This window comes from Giraffa tippelskirchi, chromosome 13 (assembly GCF_054371585.1).
Source record: "Giraffa tippelskirchi isolate mGirTip1 chromosome 13, T2T-mGirTip1v1.2.pri, whole genome shotgun sequence".
NCBI classification, from domain to species: Eukaryota; Metazoa; Chordata; class Mammalia; order Artiodactyla; family Giraffidae; genus Giraffa; species Giraffa tippelskirchi.
In genome coordinates, this window is record NC_137287.1 from 71,487,020 (window position 1) to 71,511,469 (window position 24,450).

Sequence of the window (24,450 nt, forward strand, 5' to 3'; positions counted from 1 at the left end):
ATCACTTACAAAATAGTGAAAATAGCTACCTTACCCTCAAACATTGTCTGAGTGGTGCAATAGAAATCTCACTTCAGTCAGTGAATGTTATTTGTTTTAACCAGGTGCACTTTCTGTTCCTAACAACCTTGGTTGTCTTTCGTAATAATGATGGTTGGCATATACTTACTATGTGCCAGGCACTGCTCTAAGATCTTATGCATACAGTTGGCCTTCCATATCTGACGGTTGCCCATCTGCAGATTCAACCAACTGCTCACATATAGAAAATATTTGAGGGAAAAAAAATCCCAGAAAGTTCCAAAAAGCTAAAGTTGAATCTGCTAAGCTCCGGCAACTATTTACATAGCATTTACATTGCACTGCGTATTGTGAGTCATCTAAAGGTTATTTAAAGTGTACAGGAGGAGATGTGTAGCTTGTATGCAAAAAATATATATGCCATTTTATTAATATATCAGGGATTTGAGCATCTGTGGATTTTGGTATCCATGTTACTTTAAAACATTTATATAAATTATTTCACACTGTACGTATTACTCCTCTCCTGATTTCATTCAACATTGCATGTAAGATTGATCAAATCAAAATATAGTTTCAGTTTATTTCTTTCAATTGCTGTATTTCTTTCAGTTACAATCCATGGTAAGATTGAATCACATTTTAGTAATCCATTTTCCAGTAAAAGGCATATGGGTTAGTTCCAATCGTTTCCCACTACAAACTATGCTGCAATTATGTTGTTTTGGTTTTTTTGGGGCACATGTGTGAGAGTTTTCCCCCTACCACCTCACCAACATCTGAGATATCATCCAAGATTTTTTAACTAATCTGATGGATTATTTTAAAAGGTAGCTAGCTGTTCTAATTGCATTTCCAGGATTACTAGTGAGATAGAGAACTGTTTGTTTATTTACTGGCCAGTTGGATTTCTTCATTTTTGATTTATCTGTTTATTTTATTTGCTCATTCCTACCTCCCCGCAATTTGGGCATGATTCCTTTATAAAGTCAGAGGCATTTAAAGCACAAGCATTAAGGATACATGATACACTCCCTCACTGAAAAGACGGGAGCTGAAATCTAGAGAAGTTAAGGACCTGTTCAGGATCACATGATGAAACAGGTCAGCACAGGAGCCTGGGTTAGGATAGAGACCTCTAGATCAGCAAACCAATACCCTTTCTACCACTCTACGCTCCTTGACCTCAGAAGGAAATGAGCCAGTGGCCAACTTAGGGTCTAGAATCTGACGAAAGAACCTGAAGCTTAAAGTCAGAGATTGCATAATGATTAATCTGACTTGCTTAGTCAGCAATGACTCCAAGAGTGCAGGGTGTAGCAAGAGAGAAGAGGCTACTTGGCTCTCCAGGCTCCAAATGAGATAACCGCATACCCAAAAGCAGAGCCAAGAGGCCCTCATCTCTCTCCCATTCCAAGCTGTTATATAGAGAGCACACCCTGGAAGAGGCCTGTGCCCACACCACTGGGAACCTTGAGTGAGAAAGGCTGCCTCATGGCTCCAGACTCTTGGCCTTGAATTCATCTTTTCATGAGAGAACCAGGGCTGATCCCTCTCTCACTATTTACTAGGTAAATATTCTGCATATATCCCTGCAAAATGAACAAAATTTAGAAGTACTATAAGAATTTGTCAGAGCTAGACTAAAACCACTTCAACAGATTTCAATATCAAAGGTGAACTCTGAAGTGAGGCTGCCTGGGTTGAAATTCCTCCTCTTAACAGTTTCACCTCTGACAAGTCACCACTCATCTGTCTTCCTGTCTATTTTGCTCTGAGGATAAACTCAGTTAATACAGTCATCCCTGGTATCCTCAGGGCATGTATTCCAGGACCCTGAATGGATACCAAAATCCAGATGCTCAAGTCCCTGATATGTTAATAAAATGACATATATTTTTTGCATACAAGCTACACATATCGTCCTGTACACTTTAAATAATCTCTAGATGACTTATAATACCCAGTGCAATGTAAATGCTATGTAAACAGTTGCCAGATATGTTCATGAATATGTATTTATGTTAAAAGTATGGAGAATGGCCTTGAGTGATACATCAAAATTATGACAGTGATTACATTGGGGCCTGGTGGCTGTGGTAAGGAGTTGGGATAAGATTTGATATGATAAACTTCTAATGTAAAAGCCAAAAGCAAACATAAAAAGTTGTGTGTGTGTTAAGTTACTTCAGTCATGTCTGACTCTGCGACCCTATGGACTGTAGCTCATCAGGCTCCTCTGTCCATGGGATTCTCCAGGCAAGAATACTGGCATGGTTGCCCTTTCCTTCTCTAATAAAAAGTTAATTATGGCTAATTCTGGTTGATGGGATATGAACACATTTAATGTAATGCTTTGTAACTTTCTGTAGTTGTAAAAAATTGTTCAAACAGTTAAAAAGTGGGGTAATATATATACATCTGGGAACTAAATGTATATTTAGCATGATTGTTAATTATTCCATTGTGGATTGAATTTCATATTCAAGAAGTCATCTGATTAGCTTAGGTAGTGTAGGTAAAGAGATCTAGCCCAGTGGCTGGCCCATTGAGATAACTAAGCAGATACCGGCCCCTACTTTCTTAGTCTCGTGCCCTCCAAGAAGCGCTTGGGGAAAAGAAAATTAGAAACAAGAACAATAGTTACATGAACCAGGCAAAATGGTGAATCTGCAGTCATTTTAACTGCATTGTGAATGTTGAATGTTTTAACTCTGCTTGTCAGTGGCTGTTTTTCACAGATAGGCTTCGTTTCTTTCCTTTTTCTTCTTTGTCCCATAGGGGAGGAAGATGATTTGTCTCTGCTGACTGCATTGCTGGAGGAGAATGAGTCGGCCTTGGATTGTAATTCAGAAGAGAGTCAGCCCTTGACCCAGGAAGATGGTGAACCTGACTCATTTGATGAGCTCTTTGACGCTGATGGTGATGGTGAATCTTACACAGAGGAGACAGATGAGGGAGAAGTGGAACAGGCTGAAGACCAAAAGGAGAATCTGGCCACTCTCTTTGGAGACATGGGAGATGTAACAGATGAGGAAGAAGCTCCTACATTACAATCAGCTAAAGAGAGGGTCATCCCTGCTCCTGCTCCCAGTCAAGGGAAAGCTAATCAGGAGTTGCAAGGTGCCCCAACCACTTGCTTTCTCTAATTTCTTTATGATAGACCAGATGAAGACTACCCATCTGACAGCTTTCTTCAAAATAGCTGCTGAGTCAAGGGTAGAGATAAATGACTTTGCAAAAAGAAATTGTAGGAGTTAGTGGAGCCAGCCTTTGCAGGCACAGTGGTCCCTGATACCAGAGTTAGTGGAGCCAGCATTTGCGGGCACAGTGGTCCCTGATATCAGGATCAGCCAGCTATAACTGAGCCTTTGCAAAATGGCTCTAACATTTCTCACACTTATTACAGAAAAATAATACTTTGGGATTTAGCAAAGGGAGCCAGGAACAAGACTACAAAGCCACTACATTTTTCTGTTTGAGCAGAAGACCATTTCTGAACAGATCCATCTAGGAGTGGCTTTTTCTTTCTTTCTTTCTTTCTTTTTTTTTAATTAGTGTTACAGATTTTTTTTCTTGTTTTTATCATCTCACAAAAAAGCAGTATGGCAAGTTTTTTAGTTCATTGTTTCAGGAGCATTGGAGCGTGTAAGTGACTTGTCCCAGGTCACTCATCCTAATCTGTATGATTAGGATTCCAAGTGGATTATTTTGGCTACAGAATTTCTATCTTAATCCCAACAGGAGATTCAAACACTTACAAACATCAACTAGAAAACATTTATACATATTAGTTAGTTTTATGAAGTTGTTATTTAGTCACTATAGTGTTCAACTCTTTTGAGCCCACCAGGCTCCTATGTCCATGGGATTTCCCAAGCAAGAATACTGGAGGAGGTTGCCGTTACCTTCTCCAGGGAGGAGTGCCATTTTCTTATTCCTGACATCTTCTCTGATATGTATTTTTTTAATTTACATATATATTTTTAATTGAAATATAGTTCATTTACAGTGTTATTAGTTTGAGGTGTACAACATAATGATTTGATATTTTTATAGATTATACTCCATTTAAAGTTATTACTGAATATTGGCTTATTCTCTGTGGTGTATATTATATCCCTGTATCTTATTTATTTTGTGTTTTAAATATGGAAAGCTTCATAAATTTGCATGTCATCCTTGCTTAGGGGCCATAATCATCTCTTGACTCTTAAGAACTTGTCAACCATGGACATGTATCTGACTGTCAGTAGTACAAATTCATAATCAGCTTTGGTATTAGAGATTTGTTTACTGGAAATACCATGTTTATTTCTCTAAGGGGAACTATTTAAAGTGCAAAAGTTAATTGTTAATTCTCAGTATATGATTCTGTTGTGGGTCTCAAGTTTTGGAGATGATGGGTAGACATCAAAAATTATTTCAGCACTTTCATTATGATATTTTGTCTCGTCTGGTTTTTAAATCAATATATTTTTTTCCCCTAGATGAATTAAGGAAGTTGCAAGAGCAAATGAAGTCCTTACAAGAACAGCTGAAACTAGCGACAATTAAACAGCCAGCAAGTCCAGCTCCTTCATGTAAAACCCCAGGTAATCAAACTAATTCTAGGGATAGTATAAATTTCTGTTACAAAGAAATCATAACATTACTTCTGCATCCAACTCCTGGTAAAACAGTTTTTGAACCCCTTTCTAAATTTTCTTTACTGATTTCTTTTAATCAAGTAGATAAGTCTCCACGTCCCCCTCTTAAGGAGAAGAAAGTTCAGAAAATTCAGGAGTCATTGTGCTTTTCTGCGGAGCTTGACATTCCTACTCTACCAAAACCCAAGCGAGTGGCTCGGACACCAGTCATCTCACCTGCAGGTGTAGTACTCATGGCCCCTGATTTCGCACTGCTTGGGCTCTGTTTATAATATATTTTGGCACTGTTATATATGGGTGTGTGTGTTGGTCTGTTTTACCTGCCCATTGAGAATAAGTTTCCTGGAAATGGGAACCACATTCTATATTTCATAATTTTTGTGTATATCTCCAAGTGCTTAGAAAATACTTGGGTGGAGAATAAGTATTTAAATGCTTAGAGGATTCAATATTTTTTTGGTTCTATAGTCCTGTAGTTGAATTATAGTGAAGTACAACCACTGGGTTGAGTTCTTAGGCTAGAAAGCTAGAGATTTAATCTTCAGGCTGTGAGACTGAGGCACAGTGATCTCTTTAATAAAATGGTCCAGTTTTATTTGAAGCCAGAGGGTTCATTCTTATGAAAAGTCATCTTTGCCAGGAGGATAGACTGGTACTCAAATAAAATCTTATTTCAGCACATACATATATACACACAAAATAAAACGTAAAGGATTTATAAGCTCTGTATATTGGTTTTGTGGTACTGTCTTCTTGCCCAAAGGAATTACTCTTTGGAAGATCTAAGAGAAAACGATCTAGAGATAACTTGGCTTAGAGTAAGCAGCATTTTATTGATCACACATGTTCAAAAAGGCCCTTTTGACTACCATTGGCATATGACACAACAAGACAGAATAGGTGTAGTCTCTGTGTGTTCATATTTATTTGACAACAGATGATATATTCCATGTATCCACTTATTAATAGTGTTTATTCCCTTAGGACCTCTGATATTACTAAGGTATTTTATTAGGCAGTGTCCAAAGTTGGGTTTTGAGGCTTTAAGGGCATGGTTTCTGCCGATTCTAAAAAGTTCTAAGGTTACCCTGGCCCCTGCCTTGGGAACAGTGATCCAAAGTCACTTTGAAAGTAAATACCAATCTTATTTGAAAGAGAGTTATACTTTATTAAGGAGAATACCCAAGCTTTCCAACCCTTAGGAACATTATCAAATGCTAGTGAAATATGAAAAAAAACATATCAGAATATCCTGAGTCCCCTAACACTCCCGCCCCCCACACCCCACCCCACCCCACCCCCACACACAAGTAAAATGAAATGAAACAAGAAAACAAAGGGAAGCTAATTTAGGACCTTGATACTGAAATCTGTTGAAGTGGTTTTAGTCTAGCTTAGGATGTCTTTCAGGTAGAATTTGACCTGTACACAAATCTCTAATTACTGATTTCAGAAGGAGGGCTCTTACTCCCTTATGAAATCTACCACAGTGTTCTGTATATGGTAAATATTCAAGAAATGGCATTGCACAGAGAAACAATGTTTTAGAGTAGAACTGATGCAGCCATTAGCCATTTGTGGCTAATTAGATTACAAATTAGGCATTCATTTCCTTAGACACACTGGTCAGTTTCAAATGGTCAGTGTCCACCTGTGACTGGTGGCCACCACATGGACAGCAGTGGTATAAAACATTTCCATACACAGGAAGTTCTGGACTACACTGCAGAGGTTTGGGGGTAGTACAGAAATGATCCTGTGGGCTTCCGTTATTCTCTCAAGATTTGACGTGTTGATTAAAAAAACAATTCTAATAAAAAATGTTTAATTATCAGTGTGTTTTTTCTTTTTAATTTTTATATTTTCTAGAGCCACAATACTCGTCTTTGAAGATGAAAAGTGTACCCTCCCAACCACTCCGAACAACTCCTGGGAACAAGCCTGGTGGGATGACTAGGGATCAGAGTGCAGGGACACCCAGGAGCTCTGAGGAAATGGCTCAGGAAGTCTCCCTGGAAGCCTTCTCCGGCCTGAGGCTCAGGTCAGTAATTGTGACAGCTCTCTCTTTCACTCTGCTTGTAGGCCCCACAAGATGCCTCTTTCTCCTTCCTAGGGACTGAGCCTTCCATAATTAGTGTGTTTGTACCGCAGAGTCACATGAGACCTATAGCTCTTGTACTTGACCATACTAGGCCTTTGGCACTGAGTTTGACTCAGTGTATTTACATATGAATAAGGAAAGTTTTCTCTTGTTTGTGTAGAGAATAAAAGATACATGTTCTTAAAAATGAAATCAATAAATAATAAGTACTGTATTTAACTAGAAACTAGTAGAAACAGTGGTAGAGACTATTTTTAAATACCTAAAGGAATATACAGTTTAACTAGGATAGTAGTATCTTTTATAATTAATGTTAATAGAAATAACTGTGCTCTTTTGTATTGTTATGTAGAGAAATTAAGATATTCAGGCAAAATATAAATGGAGAGTGGGAGAGAGGCTCAAGAGAGAGAGGATGTGTATACACTTACAGCTGATTCACATTGTGCAGCAGAAACTAACACAACATTGTAAAACAATTATCCTCCAATTTGAAAAAAATTAAAATAGAAATACATCCCAGGATCAGTTCAGGGAAAAACCAGGACTTCTAAGTCATCTGTGTCTACTGCTTTGCACCTCTGTTATTATTGCTCTTGGAGCCCTGGGCAGAGACGACATCCTTACTCTGAAACCAGATTGCCTTTCGTACTGTCTGAGTAGCCGAGTGCAACCCCTCTAGAACACCTGAACCTTGTCAACCTAAACTAAAACTGCTAAGCTTTTAAATTGTATGTTATTGAGCAAGGGGAGAAGAAGTGACTGCTGACATGCCGTAGAAGTTTATTGTAATGACGCCATACTCTTCAAAATTGGGAGTGGAAATCAATAATTACATTTGAGACAGAATCCTAGGAATGGAATATAGTAAAAACTCACTGAGGGAACTTCAGGCTTCTTTTTCAAGGTAAATGTGGCCCTCCTGAGATAATACTGCCTTTCCCAGTGGAAACAGCCTAGAGATAATAAAGATGTTGCTGATGAGAGTACTGCTATACATTTGAACTGAATGGAAGTAGACAAAGTTGAAATAGTCAGCCAAAGCTTCTGTGGGGCCTACAAATTTAGGGGGTTGCAGAGTTGTTTGAGTCTCTCTCATAATTGTTCTACCTGAACCTCAGAACCTGAAGATGCTCTCTAGGATTGCAGCTTCACAGTAACCTGTTAAGTCAGAAATCAAACAAGGAAAGAATTTCTCCACTTATGTCAGTGTTTCCCTCCTGAATATTCTTTATTGTTGAGTTAGCCCTTGGAGTTTCTATTCTAGAAAACTTCTGAAAGAGTCAAAAAGCATGTTTTCTCCTGACTGCTTTCTCTTGTCCTAGAATATATGTTCCAACATGAAACAGATTTTAATTTTCAACTAGAGAAAAACAGTTTGCAAATTTTATGAGTTTTAACCAGTCGTTAGAAACAAGAGTATATTAATTGAAGCTCAAGTCAAGTTTTTTTTATTATGTGAAAAGGTTGCCTTTTAAAAAATCTAATTAGAAATAGTAGAACTTATGAAATTCTTGCAGAATTGATGAAGTTGAAATATCTTAATTTACCTAAGCAATTCATGATTTTGTATTAAAATCAAGAGATTATTGTTAAAAGAATATTATAACTTTATATTAGAATTCATAAGAACTTAAATAATTTGTGATCTTTACTTTCTATGTAAGTCCCAGTTCTATATCCGTGGGAAAGCAAACCTGGTCTTTAAAATTGTCTCCTTTTGGGGAGGGGGCCGTGCTGTATAGCATGGGGATCTTAGTTCCCAATAAGGGTGGAACTTGTGCCTCCTGCAGTGGAAGCACAAAGTCTTAAGCACTGAACCACCAGGGAAGTTTTACCTGCTGTAAAAATATGTGCCTTGTACTAAGCCTCCCTGAGGACAGGTGCATTAGAGATTTCTGTCCATAATGTCTCTTCTTACCAATTTGCTACAGTGCCAGGTTCTCTCTTAGAGTAATAATCTACCAATTGCTGGTGTCTTGACCCAGAAAGCCTCGAGTATCCTCCACAGAAATGAATAAGAAAATGATCGGCCGAAAACTTATCAGACTGTCTCAGCTCAAGGAAAAGATGGCATGTGAGAAGCTGGAAGAAATAGACTGGGTGACATTTGGGGTTATATTGAAGAAAATCACTCCACAGAGTTCTAACAGTGTAAGCTATTTTATTAATCAGCTGTTTCATCACAGATTGGCAGTGGAGATTCATGTTCTTGATTTGTTACCCAGAGCCCATCAGTGTTTCATTTTGTAGTCATTGCTAATAAGTTCTCAAATTGCCATACCATCACCTAGTTGGTACCAGAGGGGGAGATATGTAAGGAAGGCCCTCCTTAAAGAAGGTCTGGTTGGACAGGTTTCTTGAGCTTTTTATTGTCCACATCATTCCTACTCATTTTACTTGTTGTTTGGTGACGCCTGTGGATTCCCCTACGACTCTGAATAATCCCCCTTGTGGAAGTGGAGCATGTCCTCAAAGACCATTCGGAGAGCCTTACTAGATGTAAGATGTCAGTCACAGAAGTCCTGATATTGCTGACCTGTGCCAGTACAGGGTGGTACAATTCATTTGACAAATATTACAAGAGGTCTGATAAGTTTTAAAATCACAGTTGACTGAGGCATAACAAAAATTATTCTGTGGCCAAGTCAGAAAAGCTGGATTCTAAGCCTCATTCTCTATATATCAGGAGCCTTGTGGCATTAGGTGACCCTTACTCTTTCTGTAAGGACCTCCATTTCCTTATCTGTAAAATGAAGGAATTGTCTTTTGATTATCTGAAAGGCTATCTCTAAAATACTGCAGATTATCTTGTTCAAAACTAATTTCATTCTCCAGTTTTGATCTTGGCCAACCTTAAATTTTTCTATAAGCTCTGACACCAGGGGTTGAGTTTCAGATTCTGAGTCCTGCTCTATCCCTGTTCTGTCTCAGTAAATGTGAACAAGGCTGGTTTTCATTTGATGAAGTTCCTAATTGCATCACCACTGGCTATAATGACATTGAAATAATTGGTGTGAAATTAAACTTCTTTAAGAATGGCATTGTATAAATCCTTGGAAGAATAATTATAATACTGGAGTTTAGGCAATAATTCACTATAACCTGTAGCCATACCCACTCTGGGCTGCCTCTGTGAAATAGCTTGATTCAGTATTGTGTGAATTGCTTTCTTAAAAAATCTGTAAACATGGAAGTTGTTCATATTATAAGTGGCTAGCATTTTGAGTTTCTTGATAGGTCATAGTATTTCCGAAATTTTAGAGTTAAATACAACCAGTTTTGTTTAAATGATGCTATTTTTCTTCTAAGCTAAGGGAAGATTTAGAAGCATTGAACTGAAACTTCCTTATTAATATTAAAATAACATAATGATAAATAGTATTTATTAAACATACATCAGTAATTTTTTTTATTGAAGTATAGTTGATTTACAATGTTGTGTTTTAGGTGTACAGCAAAATGATTCAGTTATACATATGTAGATATGTTTCATATTCTTTTCCATTATGGTTTATTACAGGATATTGAATATAGTTCCCTATGCTTTACAGTACTAGTCCTTACTGTCTAAATATTTTGTATAGTAGTTTGTGTCTGCTAATAACAAGTTTGAAGAAACAAAGTTAACAAGTTAACAAGAAAGCTATTTCTTTCTGGGGCTTGCCTTTCTTCACCATTTCTAAAATGAGAAGAGGCATACCAAAGCCTTGAGAAAGAATTAACTTGTAATTAACAGACATTCTGATGATAACCTATTCAGATTGGGTCATGCTTAGATATTTTCCACAGTAGAACACTTGGACTGTAGGTGGAGACATTGTAACTTATTGTTCAAGATTTATTAAAGATAAGCATAAATGATTTGCTCCAGGGGAAAACATTCAGCATCTGGCGACTGAATGATCTTCGTGACCTGACGCGATGTGTGTCACTGTTCTTGTTTGGAGAGGTTCACAAAGAACTCTGGAAGACTGAGCAGGGTTCCGTCATAGGGCTGCTCAATGCAAACCCCATGAAGCCCAAGGATGGTTCAGAGGAGGTAAGACTCTGTTTCCAGGGGGTTTTTGTGTGTGTGGTCTTTATAACTTAGCTGAGTTCTATCAAAAACCTTTATACTGGTCTACCTCCAGGTAGTAAGTCAAGCTTTTGTATTATTTTGACTCCATTTTACTGGCTTTTTGTTTGTCATTCATTTCTTACCTGCCAGTATTCTGACTTTCAGACTACTCTAGAGTATTTTATGACAACTTCTTTCATTATATTTTGTCAAATTCGTTCCAAGGTTCCTGGAATTTATTTTTCAGTTCTTGGGCTCAGGTTTCCTTCCATCTCCTATAAATATCCTTGATAGCATCAGGAAGGGTTTATGGTTGAGGAGGGTTTGTTCCGTTTGTTAGTACAATCATAGCTGCAACTTACGAATTTTTATTTTTAAAGTGGCTTTTCACTGTCTTAAGCAGCATTAGAGTTTGGGTTACTAACTACTGATTCTCTAGTAAACTACAAACCTAGGTACAGTGTGAACACTAACAGTTTCTCCACAGGAGTCAACAAGAAGCTACTGCTTCTGGTATAGGCACACTATTGTATCAGGAGGAGTGAGAGACAAAGTTGTTGCATTCATTGCTTTCACGAGAGCATAGCAACAAATCTTCATTTATTGGTTTGGAAGGTGTTTGGCCACAAGTAACAGAAACGCTTCGCTACAGTTCTTTGTAATGGTAGACACTGAGGTTTTTGTTTTTCTTGCATAATAAAAAATCCAGACATAGGCAGTGTAGTAATGCCCTGATATCAGGGCTGGTGTCCATGAGTCTCTCAGATTTCCCTCTTGGTCACAAGATGGCTTTGAAACCCTAGCCATCACATCTCCATTGAAGGCAGGAAGTGAGCCAGCCTCTTCACTCTGCTTTTATAGAGAAGCAGCAGCTTTCCTGGCTACCTTCCCTGCAGACTCCTACTTTAGTCTCATTGGCCAGAGTGGAATCACGTGACAATCACTAGCTGCAAAGAATGCTGGGAAAACTGGGAACCCGCTCCATCACTTGAGGCTGAGCATTAGGATTCTGATAGTAAAGACGCAGGAGGAAACAGAGAACTAAATGTCTTCTCTCTTTCCCACTGGAGCACTGGCTTCAAATCCCAGGGCACTGATGAAAAGGATAAAAAGCCTAACTCATGCCAATGGTTATTATATCCGTTCTTGCTGGTAAGGGGCCATACCTTTGTTTGCTTTTAATTCCCACTACCTCTTTTTCTACAGATATGCTTATCTATTGATCATCCTCAAAAGATCTTAATTATGGGGGAAGCTCTTGACCTCGGAACCTGTAAAGCAAAGAAAAAGAATGGAGAACCATGTACACAGATTGTGAATTTGGTAGGTTTCAGCTTTGTTGGGGTGGTTTTTGCTAAAGAAAGAAAGAAGAAAGTAAATTTTAGGCACTTTACCTCTAATGACCTATTTGGGACTGAGTTTCCTACATAATAGGAAGTATCAATGTGAGAAAGTAGAATTTGTGGTTAATAATGGCCAGTTTAAAAAGCTGAGGGTAAAAAATAAATAAATAAATAAAAAGCTGAGGGTAGGGGAAGGATTTAACCTCTTAGGAAACTGATCTTTTATTACCAGCTGATTGGGAAGTATAAGAAAGATAGAATTTTAATTTGCCCTCAATTCTTTCTAGTGCTGAAGATCAAACGCGAATGATGAAATACACTGCAACCTTATTTTAGCCAGTACATAACTGTATTCTCCCTTTTATTAGAACTCTCTTTTTTGGAAAGTAACTAAACATTTTACTGAGATAGAATGCATGTACCAGACCATTCGGTTTTGAAGTTCACAATGTAGTGATTTTTAATGTATTCACAGGGTTGTGCAATCATCTCCACCAGATAATTTCAGAACATTTTCAGTCCCTTCTAAAAACCCATACCCACTCCATTCCCCTTCCCCTCCACTCCTGGCAACTACTCATCTACTTTCTGTTCTAGACATTTCATACAGTGGGATTGTATAATGTACAGCCTTTTGTATCTAGCATCTTTGGACTTAGAATAATGTTTCTAAGATTCATCTGTGCTATGCTCATGCTACAAAGCCTTTTATCAGCACTTCATTCCTTTTGGTGTTTGAATAATACTCCATTGTATGGATAGACTACACTCAGTTTATCCATTGGTTGATGGACACTTAAGGTGGTTTTCATATCTGACTGTTATGGATAATGTTACTGTCAACATGCATATGCAGGTTTTCATGTGGATGTCCATTTCAGTTCCCTCAACTATATACCTGGAGTGGAATTGCTGGATCTGTATTTATGTTTTTGAGGAACCACAAAACTGGTTTCCCAGGTGGCTTTTACAATCTCCCTAGCAGTATATGAGGGTTCTAGTTTCTCTAACACTTTGTTACTGTCTATCTTTGATTACAACCATCCAAGTGGATGTGAAGTGGTACTTCTTAGAGCTCTTTGAAAGGACTGGATATTAGGTTCTGGTTTCATCTCTTTATTTCGCTCATTGCTACCTAACAGATGAACTAGTAAGCAGGAAATAGGGAGGAAGGAGACAGTTGGAAAGAGGCCTCAGGGGAAGGTACCTGTCAGATCACAAGAGCTGGACCATTAAACCTCCATTGTCAGCATCTCTTAAGTTACACCCAGTTCGACAATACTTCATCGTTTCTCTTTGCTCCTTTCACTGTAAGGGTAGCATTTGTCTAGAGTCAACCAGAGAAACAGAAAGCCTCACTGGAAACTGATCTTGTTTTATTTTTTAACTTCTGTGGAGGTAAAATTCACATTGTGTGTAGTTGTGTCCATTAACATTGTCCCCGGCCTGTTGCCCTAATGTTGATATAGCTGCTCTTTCTCTTCACAGAACGACTGTGAGTACTGTCAGTATCACATCCAGGCCCAGTACAAGAGGCTTAGCGCCAGGCGAGCTGACTTGCAGTCCACCTTCTCTGGAGGCCGCATTCCAAAGAAGTTTGCTCGCAAAGGCATCAGCCTGAAAGAACGGCTGTGTCAGGATGGTTTTTACTACGGAGGTGTTTCTTCAGCCTCATATGCAGCCTCAATGTAAGACTTTCTCAGAGCTTTTTCGAGGGCTGGGGTCTTCATTTAAGAGCAAACCCAGGACTTCTCTGGTGGTTCAGTGGTTAGGACTCCAGGCTCCACTGCAGAGGGCATGAGTTGCATCCCTGATTGGGGAAGTTTTGCATGCTGTGCTGTGTGGCCAAAAAAGAAAAAACAAAGTAAACCCAGTGGTTATACATTTTTGTCCCAGTCCTAGAAGGTTTGTACAGGTTTATCTTTTATAACATGCTTCCTAAGACAATGTAGCAGAGGAGAAGAGACCTAAAACAAGTTTTCTTCATTCCTGGGAAGAGAAGAAAACACTTAGAAGGAGGAGAAACTGAGTCGGGCTATCCTGGTCTTTAACAGGGAGCCCACACTTCCTCTTTGGCTTCTAATGTGAATAGTCCAACTTTGTCAGGGCTGATTGGCCATTGAAAGTGTTATCATAGTGTTGACATCCTTGAAATCATTTCAGTCGTGACTGTGAGTGTGAGGTTGTAGATCTCAGGGAAGCCACAGTGAACTTAGTGAATAAATATGCAGAGAAACCTCAGAGGGGAGGGGGATACTGCTGAAGCCAGCACTCCTGGGGATCTCAGCCTCTCCCTAGAGTCCCTGAGTAGGTGATTGATGGCCTGTCACCTGACTCTATAAAATACATTTGAGGCAGGGATTTGGCTCAAGGGAGCTACAGTTGGTCCAAGAATGAAACATAGACTTTGTCCTCAATCCAAGAGAAATTGGGCTAGAGGACTCTCACTTCCTGTCTATTATAATATCAAGAACATTTTTAAGATTTAAAATAATTTCTGTATTTTACCAAATTGCAAAAGGCAATGCACATAACATTATTTTTTTAAATGTATGTACAGTTTAGCCAAAAGGAGACAATAAAAATCATCTATAATCCCACCATCTAGATAACTGTTAGTTTTGGTATATATGGTTTGGAGGGGACATTTCCCATAAGTATAAATTTTTAAGAGTATAAAATGAGGTCATAGTATGCCTATAGTTTGCAATGTTCTTCTTTCCCATAAAAATAATGAATTTTTCTTTGTGGAATATTCACTTAACAGCATTATTTTTAGTGGCTACATAGTATTCTTTTACATGGCTCTGATAATTTAAATAATTCCCCATGGATAAACATTTATAGTATTTCTAACTTTTAACAGTACAAAGCTTCCATTAATATCCTAAATTTTTGCATAGATCGTACGTAAATCCTAGACTACTTGATAAGTCCTAGTCTTGGTCAAAGTGTTGGCATATTTTTATTTCTTTTGCCAATTTACTTTTCTGGAATGGCCTTCAAGCAAGTTTGTAGGTTGCCTGTCTTAGGTCTGTGACATAATGCACACACCAGTTATGGGTAGAACCATGGTATTAACTACAGTCTACTTAAAAGGAGCTTTGAGAAACATTGACATTTTATAACAACTACTTCTCTGCCTTCTTTACCTCATAGAGCATTGGCTTTCAGTGGTTTTCATTTTCCTTTTCAGTGCAGCCGCTGTTGCACCTAAAAAGAAGATTCAAACCACTCTGACTAACCTGGTGGTTAAGGGCACAGACTTGATTCTTCAGGAAACTCAACAAAAACTAGGTAACTTTGTTTCTTTGTTTCTTTCTCCATCTTAAATTTGTAGTCTTCAGGATTGAAAACAGTTAGTTCCTAACTCCAAATTATAACTGTGAGTGACGTGGCCTAAACTAAAAGAACCAAGCTTCGTTGGCAGCATCTTAAGAAGCAATAGCATATTAGTCTTAGCTGTGTCTTAGGTTTTTAAAACATCTTGATATATCTGTGTCTAACTCTTAGTGTCTAGCACTAGAATCAGTATTGTCAAGTTCCTGTCTTTCACTAAAACAGGTCCAGGTCAGACAATGCCACCTCCACTCTGTCCTTGGGGCTGTTTATAACAGCAGTCAAAGTCTAGCATGGACCCTTTCCCGTAGTGCATAATCCAGAAATTGTGTGAAATGACCCCTCAGATATTAGTATTTTAATCATTTTTCAAAATAAGCTATTTGTCTTACCTTTGCAGTCCTACTGGTCTGATATTAAGAGGTTAAGGATTCTCTTTTCTCTTGATATTCCATCTACTTCATTTACAAATGAAAAAATTATGAAAACAGAGTTTAAAAAGGAATCAAGACACATGACAGAAAATAGACTGAATTTTGAATCCTCTAAACCTGATATATATTTCAGGAATACCCCAGAAGAGCTTGTCTTGTTCTGAGGAATTCAGGGAATTGATGAACTTGCCTACATCTGGAGCCAGAAACCTGAAACATCATTTAGCCAAAGCCAAGTCATCAGGTACAGTCAGCCTGGACCTGCTCTAGTGTCCACACCTGAGACCCTGCCCTCTCTCTGAACTTCCTCAGCCTGTGGCTTGTATTTTAGGGATCATGGGGAGCCAGAAACCTGCTTTCCAGTCTATCTCAGCATCAGCCCTCTTGAAGCAACAGAAGCGGCATATGTTAGAGATGCGGAAAAAGAAATCAGAAGAAATACAGAAACGGTAGGAGTCGCAGGTTTAATATTCCCTGTTTAGATTTCTCGTCTCATGAATTCTGGGGCTGTCCTAATAGATTTTAGAAATGTGACTTTGGATTTGAGGTGGTTGGCCGCCTTTTTAACTTTGAAAGTTTTTTAAAAATAATTTTAGCATAACTTTTAAAGTTACAAAGCATCTAAAGGCAAATATTCCTGACTGATGCTAATGAATCCTGAGACCAGGTACTACAGGCTGTAGTAATTCATGTCACTGTAGAAAAGAGAAAGTACTGACATACAAAGACAGTTTTGTGAAAAAGGAAAGTAGACTTCGGCCAGTTTGCCACCCGTTTCTCAGTTTTGCCAGTTAGGTTTTTAAATTACAGTCTGAGCCAGTGCATGGCTTCTGCATTTGTTCAGGTCAGTGATAAAATTGAGACACCGAGAATGGAAAGTCATTTGAAAGGCAAAATCAAGTGGAAATGGGTATGGAAAATAAATGAATCAGAGACTCTTGAACTCAAGTTATCCGAATGGTAGCAGAAGCTACTGTCTACAGGCCCCCAGTGTACGCTGACCACCATGCTTCACACTGTACACACGTCACATTGGTCCTTACCATAATCTGTGAAGTGTTATCATCCTTGTTTTGTGACTAATGTAACTGAAGACCAGAGAACTAGTAGGTGGTGGAGCCAAGTTTAAACTCACACCTACCTGTTCTACTCCAGTGTTGAACCATTGCTGTCCCAGACCTGGGCTTTTATAGGGTATGTAGTTCCATTGGGGGAAAAAAGTCTACTACGAGTCAAGAAAAGATGCTTTGAAAAAATACGGGAACAGATTTGGCCTCAGGCAGGTTAGTTTGAGGTCCTGGTAGGCTATCTATAGTGGTATTCATCAGGGGCCTACAGATGACATGAATGTGTATGTATATATATGGACATATGTGGACCTTGTGGGGAATGGAAAGTACCTGTCAGTTTAAAAGCATTACGGTTTAAAGTTTTTCAAAGTTTTCCTGGCCAAACATAACTTATCTTTAGGCAGGATCTGGTAGGCAGTTTGCAAACTCAGCCTGGTACTTACAAGAGTGGGGATAATATGGTAGTGAAAAGAAGACTGGCTCAGGATTACCTGGTATTAGTCCTCAGCCTGTCACTTATGGGCAGTGGGATCTTGGGCCTCAGTTTCTTCATCTCTACAATGACAGGTTTGGACAAATGATTTCTGACCTTTGTTATTTTTACTTAGCCCTTGAAGCCACATATGAAGGGATGGGAGGGAGATTCAAGAAGGAGGAGATATATTATACAGCAAAAACTAACACAACATTGTAAAACAACTATACTAGAAATATAAAATAATCAGTGTGAATTATATTAATAGCACCCTTCTTTTATGACTTCCAAATGTATCATGTGTGTTACCTCATCCTAGTAGAATAAACCAAGTACACAGGTTCAATGAGTTCCTGAAGCATCTCAGCTAACCAGAAGGCTCAGGATATAGTCCAAAGCTCATCTTCAGGGCTGAAGGTGCTCCATATACCAACCCCACTAGGAAGCCAATTGATAAAATTAGTAATCAGTTCTAAATTGGTGAAACAATTAGCACTTATTCAGTGAAAAATCAGTTAACTGAAGAATTAATGAGGCTAATTTTGTTTTTACTGTGTGCTAATCTGAATAACCAAGGATGGAAAATTATTTTACTGACAACTGCTTATCAGCTGGTGGCCTGCCTGCGGTCTCCCAGTCTGTATGTTTTGTGCTTGTGTGCGTAGTTTGTGATTGCCTTTTTCTTTATAAAGCTTTCTGCAAAGCTCCAGTGAAATCAAGAGCCCAGCTTTGCCATCCTCTTCTCAGCAGCCCCCTTGTCAGTCTCCACCAATGGGGGCTGAATTCCCCAAGAAGAAAGGAACCCCAACTACGCAGATTCCCAAGCTTGGAAGAGGTGTCTCAGAAGGAGATGATGTCCTCTTTTTTGATGAGTCACCACCACCAAGACCAAAACTGAGTGCCTTAGCAGAAGCCAAAAAGGTAACTGGCATCTGTTTTCCTCACCACTTGGATTTGTATTCTGTGAGACATAGCTAGTGCTTCAAACTTAATATACCCATGACCAGAAAAGACAGTTACCTCATACCTATTTATTGATCATGATAATTAGAGTCAAAGGAATTTTAAATGTAGTTGGTATCAACAATGCCATTAATTTAATCCAAGAAAACTAGCCACTGTCTCCACATTATTTCTTATGAGGCTGCAGGAGATAACATAGAAGAAATCTTACATAGAAGGCCAGTCTGTAGACAGCTAAAAGCTAAATTGCTCTGATTGAAGTGGGAGTTGGGGGTGGTCAGAATCTTTCCTCTTCCTGAGTCACTGAGCCCCCGACTTGAACCTGTCTTCTCTGTCCTAGTTAGCAGCTAGAATCACATGAAGAGCAAAGGCTAGCCGCAAGGCAAAGCCACGCCTTCAGTAATAATAGTAGCAGTTACACACCTATGTTACTATTAGTCTGTGTCTGTGATTTGTGCATACATGCTATTTACTGTGTACAAGTACATGCTTGGCTTGCATTATCTCATTTTATCCTTACAACTACAACCCTAAAAGATAGGGTTGTCATCTGTCATCTTCATTTTACGAATGTAGAAACTGAAGCTGAACAATTAAGTCAGGTTATAAATTAGTAAGTGACAGACTTAGAATTCTATCTTTTTTCTGTCTTTTCTGATACAAACTTCTAAAATGTTTATGTGGTTCCTTTATGGATGTAAAAGCCTACAGATTATCTGAAGTTAAAAAATAAGCTGAGATTTGGTTTGCTAACTTAGAGACCTGTCTTCCATTCATTGAAGTTTTAATGATTGTGTTAATAATGCTAAGTAAAATGAAGATATATTTTGCTAATGTATGTTTGAGAACTGCCAGAACTCACTGGTTAATCACTGGAAAGGGATACAGAGCTACAGATGCCTATCTTATCGTTTAGATTTTTATCTCCCTCTCTATTTTGTTTTCCTAGTTAGCAGCTATAACCAAATTAAAGTCAAAAGGCCAGATTCTTACAAAAACAGACCCAAATAGCATTAAGAAGCTAAAGGAACCCCAGGATGTCCTGGAAGTGAAGGAACGTGTAGAAAAGAACAACACGTTTTCTCCTCAAGGTACTGCAAATGGGAAACTGTCCAGTGGGAAAGAGACACTGCTTATAGAGGAAACACTCCAAAACATAATCAGCCTGAAGGCTCAAAGTGAAAGTCACTCTGTCCTGTCCGACTCTTTACAACCCCATGAACTGTAATTCTCCAGGCCAGAATACTGGAGTGGGTAGCCTTTCCCTTTTCTAGGAGATCTTCCCAACCCAGGGATCAAACCCAGGTCTCCCGCATTGCAGGCAGATTCTTTACCAACTGAGCTATCAGGGAAGCCCTTGAGATCAAAAGTCATTATTTTATTTCCACTTTTCCTCTGTTCTGTATAAATAGAATTTCTGCAGCTGGAACTGATTGTTTTTTATAATCACATTGAATTAAAATGAAATTATATACAATTTAAAATCTTGAGATTACTCATTGGATCTTTGCACCTATATGTTAGTATAAAGATTTACTTTGTTTTAAAGGAGCAGACCTTGTTTTAAATTGCCCTAATTTAATTTTTAAAACTGAAGCTGACAATTGTCATTTTAACCTCAATTTGTAGATAGGAATTTTGTTGTTGTTACCTCTTTTCATAATCGGCCCTTATTTTAAGATGAAAAAGAGATTCTAATTTAGTGATCAAACCTGCCGTCCCCTCCCTCCATTCTAGTTTGTACTTCTCAATTCACTTCTTCTAAGAGCCTCCCTGTGTTGGTACCAGGGGAGGTAAATTCAGTTTGAAGGGTCTTGTGGCGGGGAACACAGAGCTGGGGGAAGCTGAGTTGGTGAGACACACTGACTCTCTGCAGTTCCTCTGGGACAGCTCACACTTTTTCATTCTGCTGTAGCTGAGGATGAATTGGAGCCTGCCAAGAAAAAAAGGAGAGAGCAACTTGCCTACCTGGAATCTGAGGAATTTCAGACAATTCTAAAAGCAAAATCGAGGCACACAGGAATCTTAAAAGAGGTAAGAAAGAGCCCAGAAGGTCACAGGTAACAGAGCTATCCTCTGACTCGGGTGCTCTGTCATGGGACTCAGAATTTGTTCCTGTAACCTCAGCTGAGACATTAGTTGTGTGTTGGTTTGTTTGAATTTATTTTGAAGAACAAGAATATTGCTAATAGATTTTAGCTTTGCCTTTGTTGCTTTGAAGAGTATCATTCAACATTATTTGAATTGACTTCGGTATTAAAGTGTTCAGTCCATATTTTATAATAACTTTATATTGTATAAAAATATCAAATTGCTGTGTTGTACAAGATATCAAAGCACAGTTGTCCCTCCATAACCATAAGACTTGTCACGTTGCACGTTTGGAACAGTCAGTGTATATTAAAACCATGCACAAATGTCATAGGGTTGTATATAAATAAAGCTATTAGGTTCAAAAGTTATAATAGATTTTACAACAACATGGATTCCCTGTAGAACATTTAGAACAATCCTTTGATGTATGAGGTACTGTTCCATGCACTGCAAAAGGTGTAGCATTTGTGGTCCCTGTCAGTAGCAGGGGTAGAGGTCACTGAGATAACAAAAAAAGTGTTACAGCAGATTTTTTAAATGTCCCTTATTTAGTGCCAACATGCCAAATGATCTACCTTTCTTTTGATTAATAAAAGACTAAGGAGACGATTAAATATTTCTCTACTGGACTCGAAACTTAGGAGAGGAGCTCAAGCAGACCCTGAAAGACTATGGAGCCAAGTTCCCTAGCACTTTATGCCTTGTTCAGCTGTGCTGACTTGAACTGTGACCACATTCTGTCATGAATAGCTCTCTGCCCTCATGCTTTCTACACATTGTTCCAGACAAGCAGGGATTGCTCCCGCTAAGTGCTTGGTCTGGAGAATAGAATCAAACAGATGGGGTGCCATGACTGGGGAGGCATCCAGCACCTCCCATAAACTAGTCTGTGTTGGAACAAAGGAAACAATTCCCTTCTGGGGCACACTTGAGCTCGTGACGCTGCTAATCATGTCAGTAGTTTAAATTTGTATTTAGTGTCTTACACATCACCAAATGCTTTCATGCCTTCTATTTGTCCATTAAGGGCTTATTTCTACTTACCATCTTTTGGGTTGCAGTTCATTGATCCATGTGTTCATACAGTTAGCTTGTTTCTTCAGGTCTGATTTGATTATTATTAAACAACTGCCTGAGTCTATATCAGATTTGGTTCAAGGTCTTCTGGGTGTCATGTCACTCCAGGCTGAGGCTGAGCTTCAGGAATGCTATTTTGAGCCTCTGGTGAAAAAAGAACAAATGGAAGAAAAGATGAGAAACACCCGGGAGGTAAAATGTCGAGTCGTGACATGCAAGACGGTGAGTGCAGGAGACCACTCTCCCTATGGCCTATCTGTGGGCTCTGTGACCTTGCAGGGTGTGGAGACTCGGTGGGGTGTGGGGCCATGTTTTGTAACCGGAGTCCTGCCTAGGTTTAGGGTCATTTAATTAGGCAGGACACCAGTGTAATCTCTCCTGAAGTGTGTTTTGTTGGTTTTTGGCTGTGCTGGGTGGGCTTTTCTATAGTTGTAGCCATTGGGAGCACTGCTCTCTAGTTACAGTTTTGGCTTCTCTTGTTGCAGAACACAGGCTCTAGGGAGCACGGGATTCAGTAATTGCAGCTTGTGGGCTCTAGAGCACAGGCTTAATAGTTGTGGCACATGGACTTAGTGGCTCTGTGGCATGTGGGGTCTTCCTGCGCCAGGGATTGTACCCGGCTCTTGCAGGTAGATTCTTTACCACTGAGCCACCAGGGAAGCCACCCTTCTCAAGTTTTAACATGTCCTCAATCCTTAGTTCCCAGTCCCTGGGGCCTTAACTGAAAAATTTGACTTGGCATCAGATGTGATCAACCAGTTTTGTTCCCTTCTGCTCAGGGCCTAACGTAAATGTCCCCTGGAAGAGTTCTTTCTGTACATGTTTCCTGGCATTACCATTCCTTTTGAATATACCTGCATGACTAATCAGCATTGTGAGCATGTATAAGAGGAAGAAGAGGCTTAGCTTACAACTTTCTCTGACTTTATTTTTAAAACCTTAGATTCTCCTTTATATTTGGGGGCAGCACTGAACCAACTACTCTTTTGAGAAAGTGCAGACCCTAGGGAATCAGTTAAGCCTTTACCTTAGAGGATAGCTTTTCCTCTGACAAGATGGCCATATTAGGACAGAGCAGGTGTATTCCTTTCCTGTTGCTGCTTAAGAAATGACCACCAACTGGGAGCTCAGAACAGCACAGATATATTATCTTAACAGTTCTATAGGTCAGAATTTTATGTGGGTTTTTCTGGGGTGAAATCCAGGTGTCAGTAGGGTGCATTCCTTTCTAGAACTTTAGGAGAGACTCCATGTCCTTGCCTTTTCCAGCTTCTAGAGCTTGCCTACATCGTAGCCCCTTCCTCCATCATCAGAACCAACAGTGGGAGGTGGGGTCCTCTCAGCGCATGGCTCCAACCTCCTTTCCTCTCTCCCACTCTTGAGGACTCTTGTGAATCCTTTGGGCCCACCTGGACAATCCAGGATAATTTCCCAATCTTAAAATCAACTGATTAGCAACCTTCATTCTATCTGCAACCTGAATTCCCCTTTGCCAATAACATAACATACTTGTGAGTTCCAGGGAATAGGGTCTGCATATCATGAGAGGATTGTTTTGCCTAACACAATTGGCATACCACCGTACTCTGCCCTCTTTGAGGCTGCCAAGGCCAAAAGTTGTTCATCTAGACTCAGTGTGATTGCCAGATTACATAGCACTGTCTTGACACTGTTTCAACCTTCACCTACCATTTCTTGTTCTGTTCAGTCCTTTTAAGGATCAAAATTAAATTACTTAAGATCTTTATTGGTTTTACTGCTTATAAAATAGGAGTAGTAATAAGCTTATAATCCTTTTCAGAGGCCTTGTAAGAGAAAGTGAAAAAGCAGCTCATCATCCTTCCTAAATAGGCCCCATGCCTATAACCTGTAGTCTTATAATCAGGGACTAGAGTGAATACAGGGTAGACCAACTAAAGCTACTTAGAAATTTCCAGTCCTTTTCCTCCTTCTCTCTAGCTATTGTCTTGATGTCACAGAAGATTACTGTGAATTTTACACCTGAAGTTGGGGCAAACGAGAAAAAATGGTATTAATAGGGGGAAAGTCAAGAAATCACAGGGATCACTGCACCTGAAAGATGGTAACTCCACTAGTCACTGCCTGGTAGTGACAAGAGAACAGAAGTTCTGAGGAACATGCCGCCTTCATGGCAGCTGGCTCCTCTCTCCTTCAGAGCTCTTGACCAGATCTTTGTGCTGATTCTGTGCAGTGTGCCTACACCCACTTCAAGCCTCTGGAGACCTGCGTCAGCGAGCAGCATGACTACCACTGGCATGACGGTGTTAAGAGGTTTTTCAAGTGTCCCTGTGGAAACAGAACTATCTCCCTTGACAGACTCCCCCAGAAGCACTGCAGGTATGAGAATTCCTGGGGTTCTTGGTCCCATAGGCTTCCTGAACCTTTTTGCAATTCCCAGGCAGTCCTTGACCCTGAGAGGGTCAGCCTTGTTCTGTGCCTTCTTACAGCTCCTGGGTATCCCCAACTGCTCCTAGAGGGAAGGGATCCTTCCCCTTTCACGACTGTACCCCCAGTACAAAATATAGTGCCTGACACCAGGTTATCAGAAATGTTTGTTGACTAAATGGAGCCTGGGTATTGTGGGTTTTATGATGTTGATTCTTTGGAATTTGAGGCAATTACGCTATCACTTTTAGTCTTCCCGAGAATGTTTCACCAGCATATCCTCACTACTTTTTGTTGTTGTTGTTGTTCATTTATTTCGTTTGGGTTGTTGTTTATTTCCTGGAGCCCAAACTTCACTCTCATGTCAAGTTTTTCCACAGCTGATTTGGGAAGAGGGTGGGGGTGGAGGAATCTAAAC

General features: G+C 39.4%; 1 protein-coding gene across 50 annotated transcripts in view; it reads left to right on the top strand.

Annotated features, from left to right (window-relative positions):
- The window catches only part of MCM10 (minichromosome maintenance 10 replication initiation factor), a 117,780-nt gene that overhangs the window by 2,780 nt on the left and 90,550 nt on the right, over positions 1-24,450 (top strand). For 19 of the 50 annotated variants that reach the window (XM_081553463.1, XM_081553465.1, XM_081553462.1 and 16 more), the window contains exons 3-18: positions 2,803-3,144; positions 4,512-4,616; positions 4,755-4,892; positions 6,540-6,711; positions 8,760-8,925; positions 10,646-10,813; positions 12,038-12,154; positions 13,663-13,862; positions 15,371-15,471; positions 16,081-16,191; positions 16,279-16,396; positions 18,185-18,413; positions 19,405-19,546; positions 20,371-20,489; positions 21,735-21,848; positions 23,839-23,984. In XM_081553463.1, coding sequence (XP_081409589.1) covers positions 2,803-3,144; positions 4,512-4,616; positions 4,755-4,892; positions 6,540-6,711; positions 8,760-8,925; positions 10,646-10,813; positions 12,038-12,154; positions 13,663-13,862; positions 15,371-15,471; positions 16,081-16,191; positions 16,279-16,396; positions 18,185-18,413; positions 19,405-19,546; positions 20,371-20,489; positions 21,735-21,848; positions 23,839-23,984 — 2,488 coding nt within the window. Of the gene's footprint in view, positions 1-2,802; positions 3,145-4,511; positions 4,617-4,751; positions 4,893-6,539; positions 6,712-8,759; positions 8,926-10,645; positions 10,814-12,037; positions 12,155-13,662; positions 13,863-15,370; positions 15,472-16,080; positions 16,192-16,278; positions 16,397-18,184; positions 18,414-19,404; positions 19,547-20,370; positions 20,490-21,734; positions 21,849-23,838; positions 23,985-24,450 lie in introns of all 50 variants that reach the window. The other 31 variants (XM_081553453.1, XM_081553452.1, XM_081553446.1 and 28 more) reach the window with 3 other exon arrangements.